At 42.4% G+C, this 15793-nt stretch overlaps 1 protein-coding gene across 1 annotated transcript in view; it reads left to right on the forward strand.

Annotated features, from left to right (window-relative positions):
* Positions 1–15793, forward strand: part of TAC3 (tachykinin precursor 3) — a 203746-nt gene that overhangs the window by 5975 nt on the left and 181978 nt on the right. The window contains exon 2 of the mRNA XM_078659046.1: positions 7307–7486. Coding sequence (XP_078515172.1) covers positions 7376–7486 — 111 coding nt within the window. The 5' untranslated portion in view covers positions 7307–7375. The remainder of the gene's footprint in view (positions 1–7306; positions 7487–15793) is intronic.

The following is a 15793-nucleotide window of genomic DNA, read 5'->3' on the forward strand; positions in this document are numbered from 1 at the left end:
CCCTCGGAATGGAGAAAGTGCTACTGTGATTTCTTTCCACATCATGTCACTTTCTGGCACAGGTGGGTGCAGTTGTGGTTTTGTCCCTCTTGTCTCACCCAGACCCTTCCCAGCAGTATAGAAGTATGAGGGAAAGATGCCCTAAAAGACTGGTTACAATAAAGTCATGGATGTCATGCGACCCCTGGCTTGCTCTTTGCTGCCCCTAGCACTGCCTTTGCGACCCCTGGACTCAGAAGAGACAAAATCAGTGCCAGGAACACTGGGGCAGCTGGGGCTCCACTCTCTTTATTTTCTGTCGATGTCTTACCCCCAGATTCATCAATGTCCCGTTTTGCGAGTCCTTAATAGCGATTTTTAAGGAATCGCTATTAAAGACTCGCAAAACGGGATGCATGTAGAAATCGCAATATTTTTTGCGATTTCTACTGCTTCCTTATTTGCGATTTGGTACTTGCTAATCGCAAATAAGGAATGGCTTTCCCATTCATTCCTATGGGCCTAAAGGCCCATAGGAATGAATGGGGAATCATTCCTTATTTGTGATTAGCAATTAGCGAATCGCAAATAAGGAAGCGATTTCAAGGGTGCCAGGGTGTCCAAAGGACACCCTGTAACACCCGTGAAATGGTCATGTACACTGGTGTTGCACACACACATGTCCACAGGACATGTGTGTGTGTAACATACAACTTAGAATAATGCACTAAAGTGCATTTTTCTAAGTTTTCGCTATTTACCACGTATTTATACTTAGCGGTAAATAGCGGCCCCAGATTGCGAATTCGCAATTTTCAAATGGTTCATGAATTGCATTTAAGGAATCGCAAATTGAGATTCCTTAAATGCAATTAATCGCAATTTAGCGATTTCTAGATTTGCGATTTTTGCATTTGGGATGATGAATCCCAAATGCAAAAATAGCGCTCGCAAAGGGCCAGATTCTCAGAATCTGGCCCTTTGCGAGCCGATTTTACTTTGATGAATCTGGCTGTTAGTGCACTAATAGGGAATAAATACAATCTGTTATTCGCTAATAGTGTAAAAAAAATGGAGTACAATAACTAAGCTGGAATATGCCCTTTCATGGCAGCTAAGGTAAGTAAAAAATTATTTAAAATGTATGTTGTGTGTGAGTGTTTGCAGGTGAGAGTGGGGTTATGTGCGAGAGAGTATATATATATGTGTGAATTTGTGTGTACGTATATGTGTGTGAGTGAAAGTGGACGTCAAAGGGCATATGATGTCACTTCCGCTACCCCAGGCATTTTTAAGAATTGATGTCCATGAAAAAAAAGATTGCAAATGACTTTCAAGTTTACGATCTGACCTATGCACTAATAGGGAGTGTTCCAAAATCTTCAGTCGCACAGGTTGCAAAACAATTTGCCTAATTCACTTTAATTAGACAGGTCACTATTTGTGAACCCTTGTGATTTGGATACATGTTCAGGGATGGTGGCCTGCAAGGAACAGCAGACTACCATCCCTGAGTTCGCATTCCCAAACTAGAATCTGAAAAGAACCAGAGCTTCTTTAAAAAAATATATATGTTTCCTGATCGGAAACACATAGGGGGAGAAGGCCTAGTGCCGGTTCTTTCCGGTTAAATACAAAGATGGTTCTCTTGGGTAAGACACATTACTTTGACATTGCTATTGAATGCAATTTGCGATTAGAAGCTCTCTGTTACATATATGCAATGAGAAATAAATGCTCAAGCAATCTACTGATAACATTCATATAACCAAGTGATGATTTTAAGTAATTTTATATCAGAATTCATTCATGTTACATCTGAATTACTTCATTCAATGATAACATTTCATTCAAAATTTAACCATCAATAACAAGTGAAATTTGGTGACAATTGGTGATAGGTACTCAGTGCATGAAGCAATGTACAGTGAAATCAAATAATACGTAATACATATATACAAGTTATGTACAAGAGTTAGAATGGCCAGAAGCTATTTCTCATCCAAGGAATCCTAGTGTTCTTTTAGGTAGATCCTGGAGGTTCTGGACCTCAGGTGGGCGTCGACGTTTTGACCCTAATGCGCCCCAGTTGGTGGTCGTGGCGGGTCTTTTTCAAGACAGGTGTGTGGGGGTAGGCAGTATCTGAATCAGGAGGAGGAATCTCTGCCTGATTGGGTGGTCAAGTCTGTGCAAGTCCGTGCAAGTAGTATTCGGATGTGGTGAAAGGGAGAAGAGGTGTTGACTCCCTCCTCTCGGCCATGCGAGTGAAGCCCGACACAATTACCAATCAGGAAAGGATGGTTTTTCCTTTGCAAATTAGTTATCATATCTCTTGATGAGTAGGTAATTGTTAGATGATTTGCAACCGGAATTGAAGTTGTAAACCATTAGTACGTCCCATTCTGAGTCAGAGTTAGGGGGAACGCCACTTTTTATGCACCTTCTTAATTGCAATTCAGTATTGGTCGACAAACCCATTTTGCGAATCGTTCCAAAAATACATTTTTGTAGTTCCAAATCATGTATTTTTGTAGAATTGCAGGGTTTGCAACTGTAAAATGGTTCTGTACAACCCCCCCTGTACAGGTAGCTGTACTAAAACATGCAACAATGTGTGAAATGTAGCATAGTTTTGTGAAAAAAATAAAACAGCACAGCCCCAAACTTACAAAGTAATGTAATTAGTGATGCAAACAATAACATGTGACGCTAAACAGGACATAACTCTGTGCAAAGGTGCACAGGCAGAATAGTTCTTTCGGGGTAATAGCTTGCATGACTTTTGTATTCGAGGCTAACCTCCCAAAGTTAAATGGCCTAATATGAAGTTGCGACAATGACACGCGCACATGAAAAATCATCAATATGCCTTTGCGCATTGTTTGCACCTGGTTTCATTTGGCACTAGGATTTCATGCAATATTTTGTGGTTGTTCCATAGTGTTGTTCTGTTACGTTGGGCATCAGTATATAGCTTAGTGAATTTTTCCAGTGCCCTTAAAATGCCAGTTTATGAGCTTCGTTGGTTTATTATGGTGCTTAGCATTGAGAAAGCTTGTGATTACCTTGTTTGTCAATCAATTGTTAGAATGATGTTGTTCAAATTAAGAGCCACAGAGATGGCTAAATTGAATCATGAAAAGTTGATTTTGGTCTCTCTTTGTCAGATGTTTTGATGGCTACTATACAGTGGTGTAGCATGGGGCAGCAGCCATCCACCCCAGGTGGCACGAGTTTTGGGGGCAGCGCCCCTCCTCTTACTTGCAGCTGTCGCATGAGGCAAACGAAGGGACCCCCATGGATGGCAAAAGGCCTAGCCACTCCACTGGCACTATAGCATCAGGGCACAAGTCCTAAAAAAAGAAGTGGGGGGACGCTGATGTCACGACAGGAAGTGACGTCACGAAAGGTGGCTTGCACCATCAGACTCATTGCCTCCCCTCGCTCACCCCTTAGATGCGATTGCATCAGAGAGGCCAGCGCGTGAGCAGCGTTCTGAATGAGCTCCGATCTCACCCCAGAGAGGCCAAATAGTGAATGTATGGCTCCTTTTGCTCCAGTTATCGAGCTCCCGGGAAAATAGGTGGTGTGACGCCGTCCGCCCGCGTGGTACCCCGACTCGAGCCCTGTATAGCATTCATCTCCAAATTATGCGGCATGGCACTTATTTTCTGGAAAGATTCATGAAGAAGCAATAAGCTTTTTGACTTGTTTGATATCCTCAAGTGAGCCCTGAAGAAGTAGTACAGCAAGAAAGCGAAACCCTTGTTGGCTGTGTTTCACTGCCCTGATCCCAGCAGATATTCTTTTCATCATTAACATAGCCATGGATCTTCGTGTGACAAACCTGAATTTAATAACACAATGGTTAAAAGTGAAAAATGAATGTAAGGGATATGATATCCATATTTATACAGACAAAATGATGGCATAATGTATTTTTTAACGTATTTTTGTATTCTCTTGAAATAAATGGATACTCCTGTACTTTTATATTTGTTTTTTCATAATTGTTTCACTCCCCATCAATTGTGATAAACCTTTTGTGGTATTACAGTGGCAATTTTGCAATTTTTTGCTACTTTGCTTGACAACAAGCGCCTGTGAATTTGTGTTCCATCTGATAGGTCGTGTGTGCTATTGCCGCCCAGTTACCTCTACTTTGCATGGATTATCGGCATAGCCACTGGGATTATGCAATTCTCCACATAAACATGGATTTGCCACATAATCCATCATTCGCTGCATAATTTGCAGATTTTAATAAAAATAATGTTTCTAGCTCAAATATTTCAAAATGTACCAAATTCACAGACACCTGATGCATAGTGGAAGGCCCTATTTAAAGTTTGATTGGTCATTATTCAGTTTCTTATTACTGCATTTGTGTTAGATTGGTGTTAATGAGGTGATGATACCTTTGCCCAGACAGTGTTAACATTTTTAAAAAATGACAAAACTATGAAGAAATACTATCACAAAATGTGCTGCATTAGGTTGCATGATTTGCCTTTTTTAGACACATAATTTAGTACTTACCTACCGCATGATTCCCATGGCTCTGATGATGGGGGTGTTTATACTATACAATGCAAGACCATTTACCACAGTGCTGGCATCCACTTTTGGAGTAAAACCCCTTTTCCATTTGAATGTGAAGTTTGTAGTTCTATATTTATTTTATTTATTTTGAAGGTTTATCTTAAACAGTTCGGCTTATCACCTGTGAGGGTATCCAGGCGCTGCCCATGGGCAAGTGGAGATTAAGTGATTTACCCAGAATCGCAGGATGTTTTGCCAACGCTGGGGCTCGAACCAGGATCCACGGCTCCCGAGTCAACAGCTTTGGCTGCTGCACCACATTATTGTTGGACAATATTTCATTCCCTCTGCGTCCCATAGCTTCACTTTGCATTGCACAAGCCAAGATTTAACAAATGGGATCCTTTAAATTCTGAACTCATTAACCTTGTGTTGCAGGGTACCTACTTGCTGAGAAGGTCTGTGGCACTGCTCGCCTGCTCGAAACCTGTTGCCTACACAAATGAGGTGCAGACCTCTTAATTTTCCCAGTTTCATGCATGAGTAGTTCATTCAGTCCACCATTTTATCTTGAACTGCAAGGGTCCTGCATCTATAACTGGATAAACTGGACAACAAGCACCAGAAAGCTATGGGGGGAAAACAAAATGGATGAGCTACTAGCGTTTCAGATAGGGAAACCTGAGAGCCGTGTTTGAGTTAGAGTCAGGCAGGCGAGCCCTGCATACTTAGCGAACACAGTGTATATTGAGCACGGGCACTGTGCCCAGAGATGGGTACTTTTTCCCAGTGTAAGGCATGGGCAAATGGAACCATCTCTGAGCGCTTGTTTGAGAGGGAGAAGCTGAGGCTGCTGAAAGGACCATAGCTCGCTACCTGAAGTCCTCTCTCACAGGGCCACCTTCTCTCCATGCTGGCGAGGCCCTTAGAATGGGCAGGAACTGTCCAGCACTGAGTACCTGCACTTCTCTGCACTGCTGCAATACATTTAATGGGAGAGTACCGCCATTACTGGAGGGCAAACAGGCACTCTAGATCGTGAGTACCAGTACTTCTATATTTCCAGTTAAAGCACTGGGTGGAGGCGGGGCAGAGGAGGGTGGGGGTCTAGTCTTAGGATCTGCTGGGAAACTGCCCAGTTTAGTGTGTAGCCCAAGCCCAAGGGACGCAGTGCTACCAATCTGGGCTTTCCTTTAGCAAACCAATCTGATCTTTGTATATTAATGAAACAGACTCATCTGAAGTGAAGCAAAAGCTCAGCATGTGATAAGCTATAAGTGGTATGACTTTGTCACGATTAGAAGTGCTTTGACTCTCCCAGCTATTGGCTAAAGCACATCAGGTCGCCCTTCTTCCCTGAAATGACCTAATCACTTGCCGCCCTCCCCTCCAATTCAAGCATTCCATCCATCACTGTTTTGTATACTTAGTGTGTCACCCTAAGTGGGACGGGTATGCCCAGACGTGGTTCCTGTGCTCACTTTGTCACAGGAACCAAGCTGTGCCCGGCTGATGGACCCATAACTAGGGCAAAACCGGTCCTGGGTTGCTTGTGTTCTGGTTCAGGGAGGACCCGGCCTGGCAGTTCGGGCTGGACTGTTCCTATTGGAGCAGCGTCAAGGCTGATTTGCATATAGCTGGATCCAAACTGAGATGACATAGTAGGCAAAAACAATGGATTGGGATGCGGCGCCGAGTGATTACCTGTGGCAGAGATTAATTCAAGCATTCCACCCATCACTTTTTTGTATGCTTATTGTCTCACCTCCATAGACAACCAAACCAAAGTGCTGCGCAACTGCCCTATGTGAGAGGCAGGTAACCTTAGGGGACGCACACTTTCTATTGAACACTGGAGATTATATGTTTTCCCCCATTTTATTTTATTGGACACTGGAGATTATATGTTTTCCCCCATTTTATTTTAAATGCACCTTAACAATGAACTTGCGTAGCTTTGGTGCTCATTGTAAAGTTTCTGAGATTATTCACATTTTCTGACAGTAGAGAAGGCGAGAGTGTGGGTTGTTCCTTCTAACTCAGTACTTCATGTGCCAGTGCTGAGCAAATGGTACCCAAGACCAGTGGCGGCTCACCGAGGGAGTGATGTGTGGTGGTGAGGCGGGCAGGTGCAGGAAGGGGGGGTAGTGGAGTCCGACATATGACAGACAGGAGTATGGTAAGTAATTAAATAAATAAAACGATTTACCTTGCGCACGCCGCATCGTCGAGTTGGCGATGCAGCGCGTGCAAGGTAAATAGTTTGTTTATTTAATTACTTACCTTACTCCTGTCCGTCGTATGTTGGACTCCACTACCCCCCACCTTGCCCCTCCCCCACCACCTCGCAGCACTTCCTCGGCGAGCCGCCACTGCCCAAGACCCTCTAAGTTTCTGTGATTCTGCAGTGGTAGTTGTGGTCAGGCATGACTCCGCGCCATGAGACCCACACGGGTGAATAGTTTGCGCTTTATAAGATTACTGATTGATCGAGAGGAGCCTGCGTAAAGACCTTTCCTGGATACTGCTTTGCCTAATTTCTTAATCTATACAATAAAGTTCAACATATAGTCCAAAGTGTGTTTAAAGGGTATTTCTTTTTCGCATAGATAGTTACAGTGAACTTCTAAAATTAGGAATATCAACAAAAATAGTTCCTCAGATGTTATGTTTGCATTCTGAAATTCTACTAAGATCTTGCACACCACCACAGCATACCTATTGTTCCCTATTCGTAGCGTGGGCCCATGCTATTCACATTTGTTGTACTTTCCTTGTTTTCTAGATCACCAAGCCCTAAACAGAAGACAAGAATTAAAAAGACACACAGGCCCCCAGCAGACAGAGGAGGAAGATGAGAAGCTCCAGCATGTTGTTGGCGATCCTGGTCCTGACCATAGCCAAGGCCTGCCAGGCGTACTACGAAGAGCCTGAGGAGCCGCAGTCCTCCGGCGGGCTCTTAAAGGTCAGAGATTGCAAAGGGGGAACTGTGAGGACGTGATGAGTTATATTGTCACCACTTGAGTCCATGTCAACAGAGACACCATATTCTAGTCCTAGTTTCCCTTCTACATACCACTGCAACCAATAACGTTAGAGCAACTCGCTTAATGAAGTGGAAACAGGACTACAACTCCCAGAATGCACTAGGATGTTAACAGGGCTGAACAAATCTGTTGCTTATGACATTGAGAAATATAGCAACCACTGTGCACTAGGAAGTCGAGAGTAGAAAACTGTCACCTTTCATGCCCTTAAGTAAGATACCTCCTTTCTAAAAGACCCGCTCCGAACAGCAAAGTTGTAATCCAGGCCAGATTTCGTTTTTGCATCCCAACACTGTCTCGTAATTGAAAAGAGTTCTTTATGTTGCCCGTCCTACAATATGTAGGAAGGATATTTGTAAAATCTGAAAATCTGGACTGTTTTACAGCCTCATACTCGGGGCAAGACCTCTTGAGAGTACACCAATGATTCATGTTCCTTTTTTTTTAAAACTACATTTTACTGATTTTACAGCAAAGATCAAAAGCAGTGCACAGTTTCTTCATAATGAAATCACAATTGTGAGAGCAGACAATAAAAGGGTTGGAAGCTCCCATGTCAATCACCATCAAAGCCGTAGAATTCCCACCACCATCCCCAGATCCTGCCATGCTTCCAGCGGCACCCCCTGGGCTGAAATAAATGGGCCCTCCAGCTTCAGTGCACCAGTCCATCATGGAACACCATTCCTTAATAGTTGGTGGCTGGGGGATATCCCGGGAAGATCAAAGTATGTTTCATGTTGCTTAAAATGAACACATTAATATAACTGCTCCTTAATTATTTGGAGTGGCTTCTAATATTATTCATCGCATGCTTTCCACAGGTTCCTTTTTAAAAAAAAATTAATTAAAAAAAATGTTTTAAATGCAAATGGAGATCATCACAGTGTATACAAATATACAAAAAAAAGGGAAACCGGGGTAGCAGCTAGATCACATAATTTCCATAAAACAAAATTGGTTTATCGAGAACATATACAACAGGAAAATCATATTTAAATTATCAATCCTTAAGTACCTTATGCCAAACAGTTTGAAATTTCCACATAGCACGTATATCTCTGGTCTTTGCCACAGCTTTTTCCCTTTCACAAATCTCAACCAACAAAGTCCACCACGCCACCAAGCTACTAGGTTTAGGGGAGATCCAAGCCCTGGCGATGGTGAGCCTTGCAGTAAACAGTAAGATGGCAAAAAGTGCACGACGTGCACGACGTGCCGGGCTAGGGTCAATCTTAACACCCATCATTATCTCCTGTATGGTAAACCTTAGCTCTAGACCCAATCTTTCTCTACACGCGTGGCTAACATCCTCCCAGAAAGCCAAGATCAGCGGGCATGTAGCAAACATGTGCACTATGTTGACCGCGGTGGCTCTGCACTTGGGACATGTTGGTTTGTTGTCGGGGGCTTGATCGCCTCTTTTTCCCCGCCAGCTTGCTATCTTCTTAGGAGTGTAATATAGCATACACAGTGTCCTAAAATGTTGAAGCTTTAAATTGACTGACACAACAGCTTCTTTTAGTGTCATGAATGTGTTGTTAATTAGTATGGCAGGGATGTCTGTACCCAAGGTACGGCTCCACTTCGAGCTGGAGACAAGGGTCTGTTCTGAGCTGTGTCAAATATTGGTAAGCAATAAGTATTGAGTGTTTATGGGGTGTTTCAAGGATAAATGTCAGTATCTCATATGCAGAGAGCTTTCCACAGGTTCTACTAAGGATGGGGTGAAAACAGAGTTGCCACTTCGCTCCACATTGTCACAACACTATGGGGGGGTATGTTCAAGGAAGTGGCGGAGTGAGGCGTTAGCCGTCATGGCTTAGCGCCTAACTCCGCCACTTCAGAAATGCAAGGCTGCACCATATTTACAAGGATATGGTGCAGCCTTGCGTTTCCCCCTGCGCTAGTGCTACACTTAGGAGTGTAGGGCCAACGCAGACACTCTTGCACCATAGTGCAAGGGTGTGTGCGTGCAGGGAAAATATTGTTTATGTACTGGAAGGTCCCCTTTCCTGTACATAAACAATCTTTTAATGCCATTTTGTCACTTCTATGTGTGATTCTTCATGCAGCACACATGGAAGTAACAAAATGGCATTTTACCTTCCTGTACATAAACAATCCAAGGCATTTTGCTTTTTCCATGTGTGCTGCACATGGCAGCATACATGAAAAAAGCAAAAACGAGGAGAAATAATGGATTTCTCCTCGTTTTGCCAAGTTTTACTTGGTCTTAATTTTGGCGCTGTCTCCTATTTACGCTGCCCTTGTAAATAGGGGGCAGCTTAAAAATCAATGGGTTTTGTGGTGGAACACCCACTGCCCACCCCTTTCACGCTAACCATATAGTGAAAGGGGACCTTAAGTGGTTTAACGCTGCCTTGTAAATAAGGCAATGCCACTATCGCCACGCAACGCCGTAAAAAGTGAAGCTGTGGTGGTGATAAGGGCATGTACATATGCCCCTGTGTTCTAGTTATAGGCTCTCATTTTATAATGAAAGGCATTCTGGATGTAGTATTTATTCTTCATTTGTGGAGCTCTCCATATTTCCATTGCCAAACCTAAATTAATTCTCTTACTTGCAGTCCTGTTTATCCACTGTAAAGAGAATAGTAAAGTCAAGTAAACCTTGAAGATACATCTTGAACGTACAAAGATGTAGAGTTAAGAACAGCAAACCTATACTCAACCTATATAACTTGTAAAAGTAAGAGATTTTCAACCAGAAGTTGGATTCAACTCGGGTGAGAGTATTCACAGCACCCCAGCCCCAGTCCAGAAGCAAGTGCTCCTTAATAGAATCTTACAGTCCCTTTGTCTGATAACATTCAAAGGTGGAATGCTTAACCATAAAGGCACAGAGCATGTGTGAAACAACTGTGCAGGGGATGCAACCCCCCCCCCAAAAAAAAAACAAATTGTGAAGCAATTAACAATTTCAACACGCAAACAAAGTCGACAAACATGCATGAAAACAGTTAAATATGTTTACCTAGTAACAATTACAACATAAAAGCAGTATAAACAGGCATGAATGCAGGACTAATGCCACAAAGAGCTAAAATTGCACATTCTCTTATAAATAGGCCCTTTTACAAGTTCTCTCTTCTTTTCTCTAATACCTGTCTTGGAACCAAATCTGGTATTCTGAAACTCAAAAGTTTCACTATTCTAAGGAACACTCTTTTCATCCCTACTTCGGTCACCATTTCACCATTCATCATAAACTTCGGCCCATTTTAAGTTTCATATTCCGCCATCATCCACTGACTAATACGACAGCTCTCAATGGTCTGGTACATTGTGACCAAGCCTCTATGCCACAGGTGCTCCTATGTTCACATACTCTTGCGCCTTTATATCTCTTTCCTTTTTGGATTTCGTCATGTCATGCAACACTCAAAGTATGTTGTATTTAGAAGCTGTGGGGAATTGATGTAAGTAGAGGCCATAAACCTTCCCCTGACCCTCTTGTTGTGAGTTACAAAGATTGCTTTCTGCCTCTTGTCAGAGTCTTCTCTCTCTTTTGCATTCAGTCTCCACTGACAGCTACACATATACTTTTCGTCAACCTATCCATCTTGCTACCAACTTGCTATGGTTTCTTCCTCTGACCAATCCAAACGGTGTCTTTTCTATAGTTTGATTTAATGACATCCTGCATAAACCACACACCTTTGAACCTCCGTTGTCTGATCATTACCATCTACTCTTGCTAATTGGATACCCTCCTTCAAAGTTCTGCTTAGCCTTTCCACCATGCCATTAGTCTCAGGATATGCAAAAGAAACAATTGATGGGCACAGGGTCAAGACTGATTTGCATATGGTTGGGTTCAAAATGAATGGCCCGGGGAGCAAACAAACAATGGATTTGGGCCGAGATCTCTGTACTGGGGTGAATGTATGACATTATTCTGCATTCTGTCCATCAATTGTTCTTTTTTCATTTGTCACTCCGAGTGGGAAGGGTATGCCCAGGTGTGGGTCCCGTGCTCTCCATGCTGCTGGAGTCAAGCTATCCTGGCTGATGAGGGTTGAAAACCCAAAACCGGTCCTAGGATACTTGTTTCCAGTCCAGGGAGGACCTGGCCTGGCAGTTCGGGCTGGACTGTTCCCATTGGGCACAGGGTCAAGGCTGATTTGCATATGGCTGGGTTCAAACTGGAATGGCATAGACGATGGATTTGGGCCCAGATCTCTGTACTGGGGTGAATGTATGACATTGTTCTGCATTCTGTCCATCAATTGTTCTTTTTGCATTAGTCTCAGGATGGCACAATGTACATTTCCTATGAGTAGCTGCATAATTCTCAAGTTAATCATCCATTACTTTAGAGTCTGACTGCATTCCATTATGAGTTAGATTTTTTTGGGGAAAACCTTTCCTCTGAAATATATTTTCCAAAAATTGTATTACGCCATAGGAACTGATGTCACCGACCCACTGTATTTACAGCCACCAGGAGAGTAAATCCATCAACACAAGGATGTAGGGTGTGCTGTCTTTCTCTCTCAAAGGACCCATCATATCCAGCACCACTGCCTCCAAAGGACTTTCAGGTAGTTCTCTCCACTGCATAGGTGGATTGTATGTCTTGAGCACCTTTCACTTTGCTCTAGTCCCAGAATTCCTGAATCGTCCATTCCACTTCAAGAGCCAAACCTGGCCACCAGAAATCCATCCTGATTCACTCTTTAGTTTTTTAACAAACCTAAATGTCCCTCATGGACTAAGGGCCACATGTACAAACATTTCTGCTGGTCGCAAATGGGCCGATTCCCAGAATCAGCCATTTTGCAAATGCAAAAAGGCTTTTTGGCATGCACAAAGCCCAAATAGCAATTCAGTAATTTGTTACCAAATTGCAATTTGAATTTTGAGATTTGGTATTAGAAAGGGGCGTGTTAAGGGTGTCCCTTGCAAGTAGTGACTTGCTGTGCCATATACGAATGTTTTGTGGCCAAAATAAGGTCACAAAACATTCGCTTTTTACCACCAAGTTCAATTTGATGGCAACCAATTCACAAATGGGAAGAGGACCCCTGCCCCTGTGTGAATGCATGCGAAAATGTTTTTTAAGATCAGGCAGTGGTCCCATGGCCACTACCTATTCTTAGAAAATGAATCTGAAACGTTTCCATTTTTCTTTCTGAAATCTATCCCATTTTCCTTTATGGGAAACGAGCTGCATTTAAACAAAACAAGTTTGCTTTCTTTAAAAGCAAACACAGACATGGTGGTCTGCTGTCCCACACTATTTTAGCGATTCCCAATGGGTCGCAAATTGCGACCTACCTCATAAATATTAATGAGGCAGGTCTATTTTCAACCCACTGGGAATAGCACATAAAACTTAGTAGTGTTTCGTACATTTGAAATTGCAATTTCCTAATTGCATTTAGCATGGAATCTCAATTAGTAACTCATATGTTTTCTAATGTATGTACATATAGCCCAAAGTCTATTAACCTGTTCATCAAAAAAACTGGAAGAATAACTCTTGTACCTTGAAACAACAAATCATTTTTTCCTGTCAATTTTCCACTCTCCTTCCAATATTGCATCCCCAGTCACTACACAAATGTTCTATTTCACCCAGATATCCTCCAGTTCCTGCACTCCTTGCATCTCATCAGTGACTTCTGTTGATAAACAGTCAGCTGCATTATTTCTGGCTCCTTGTATATATTTAACATGGAATAGATGTTCTTGGAGACTCACTGCCCACTGCGCTAGCTAGTCATATCCTAATCAAAATCTCACACAAAGGCTTATGATTTGACTTTAGGGTGAAAACTTCACCCCATAGAAATATTTTGAATTTGTTAATTGCCCATTAAACCGCCAGAATCTCTGTTCCAATTGCACAGTAATTTATCTTTGCTCCGCTGAAAACCCGTGATGCAAAATCTTTTGTTTCTTTATCACCTTCCACCACTTGCATCAAAACTGCACACAGACCTTTTAAACTGGTATCAGTGACGATCATGTGAGCTCTTCACTGAACAAATGTCTGCCGATTTGGTCAGCCCATCTATTACTTCTCACATTTTTTATTCCACTTGACTGTAACATTCTTTATAAGCAGTTCTCTCATTGTACTCGTCTTGTCCCACAGTCTCTTTGTGAATGTACTATAAAATTATACCATTCCCAAGAAGTATGTGTCCTCTTCTTAGGAGCTTCAAGTTTTTGAATAGCTTCCACTAAACGGTTTCTTGGCTTTACAACCTTAGACAAAATAAAATGCCATAAGTACTCAATCTTTTAATTTTTGTAACATTTCTCAGCTCTAAGTGTAAAACCCAATTGTTCAAATCGTTTCAGCACCTCCTTCACCCTAGTATTGTGTTCTTCCCAGGTTTTGCTGAAATTCTGGTACAAAATTATGCCTCCAATGCAGCCTAACAGAGATACCATGGATACCAAACAAGGAGGCTGCTGAAATTGAACCAAACTGCATTCTGATAAGTTTGTATGCCCCCACTGGAGTTATGAATGCCACAAAGTTCTGGACAATGGAAATGTGTGCACCACTGCCGCTTTATTGAGAGCATGTAAATCCACACATAGCCTACTCTATCAAGAAGCCTTCGTAGCCACTCGGGTTGGTGTCAACCACTTAGTGCTTCCAGCGGTATTATGGCCCCTGCACAACTCAGCCTTTCTAACTTTTCTTTCACTGTCTGCATACACCGACTGGCAACCTTCTTAACTTGAACACAGGTTTTGTGAATATAAGCTCTCAAACATCCTTATATTTCTCTTGAAACCTCGGGATATAGGGTCTTGAAGTGAAAACTCTTATTTTCAAATTGAGACCCTTGGCATGTGGTGAAGCATTTGGATTTAAAAAAAACACGAACTTGTTCGGACATGGCCACCCTAAAATTTACACGATACATGAACCTTCCCTTTAATCAATCTTACTTGAAATTCCATGGCTGTCTTAAAGGTACCAGCCAGTTTAATCCCCTATCTACCTTACCCTCCTGTTCTGTCACCCATCTTATATAGTTTAACATCCCCATAAAACTAGTTTTGTACACATCCTCTGATACAATGTTGATGGAAGAAACTGAATCAAAAATCTTTGGTGACTGTCTTTCCCTACACCATGACTACCTTGGAGGGATTTTTATTACATTTACTTTCTAATTGCAACACCACCTCTTCACATACCTCTTTCACCGGTCACACTGGTTTCCCTTCTGGAGCACTATGATATTTTTTGCACACCACTGTAATGGCCGGACAATCTCTGCTGTTCGCTATTTGTGCCAGGGGGCCACACCTACAACACTGTCACTGAAAATGTTTTTCATTGTTTAAACTTCCTTATCTCTCTATTTCTTTTTTTAAAAACAGTTTTTATCGAGATTTAAAAAAAACACACATAGGGTCACATTAGTTCTGGAACATCACAGTATCATCGGCAAGAACATAAAGACATAGCAATGATACAATGGTGCCAGTGGGTGTCAGTTCCATGACGACCCCAGGGGTGGGCCAATGTCACTTCAGGTATTACCACCACTACCATTACCACCACCAATTCTACCACCATCATTGCCATGACCACCATCGCCAGCATTACCAGATCTCATTCATGCATGCTGTGTTTGCATGGTTTACCACATGAAAGCCAGACTGATTGGCTTTGCCAATGATTGTTTCTTTATTTAATGTCTGTTGCAAGGTGAGAGCCAACACGAGCAGGGGAAGAGGAGTGCACAGATCACCATTTCTAAAATCTCCACTCCAAGGAACCTTTTTCTTTCCTTTTTGCTTTTTTCACTTCTGGGCCGTGCAAACCAGGTATCCAAGAACCAAGCACACCTGTTAACCAGAACCAGGGGGATTGCACTGTGGATCATGACCAAATGACACTCAGGAGAAGGTAGTCCCTTGATCTTGTATCAGTAGGATTTTGTAAACCCTAACCCACCTACTTTTGAAAGAACTATTGTCTGGTCAAGGCACTCCAACCACTCCAAATGAACCAGAAGAGCACCGTACTCCATTAGTTCGGGTTGACTAATAAAAGTTCAGATAGGGCAATTAATACCAGAGTTTTAGGAAAACAAATGACTAGTCAAATGTGCCCACGTAAATCAATTTTTGTGATTGTATCTCATTGACAACAAAATTTGTCTCAGAGGCCAGACCTAAAAGGAAGGCTGATCCCATTGTGATAGAAATAATCCAGGGTCAAC

The sequence above is a fragment of the Lissotriton helveticus genome, chromosome 1_1 (assembly GCF_964261635.1).
Source record: "Lissotriton helveticus chromosome 1_1, aLisHel1.1, whole genome shotgun sequence".
Taxonomy (NCBI): Eukaryota; Metazoa; Chordata; class Amphibia; order Caudata; family Salamandridae; genus Lissotriton; species Lissotriton helveticus.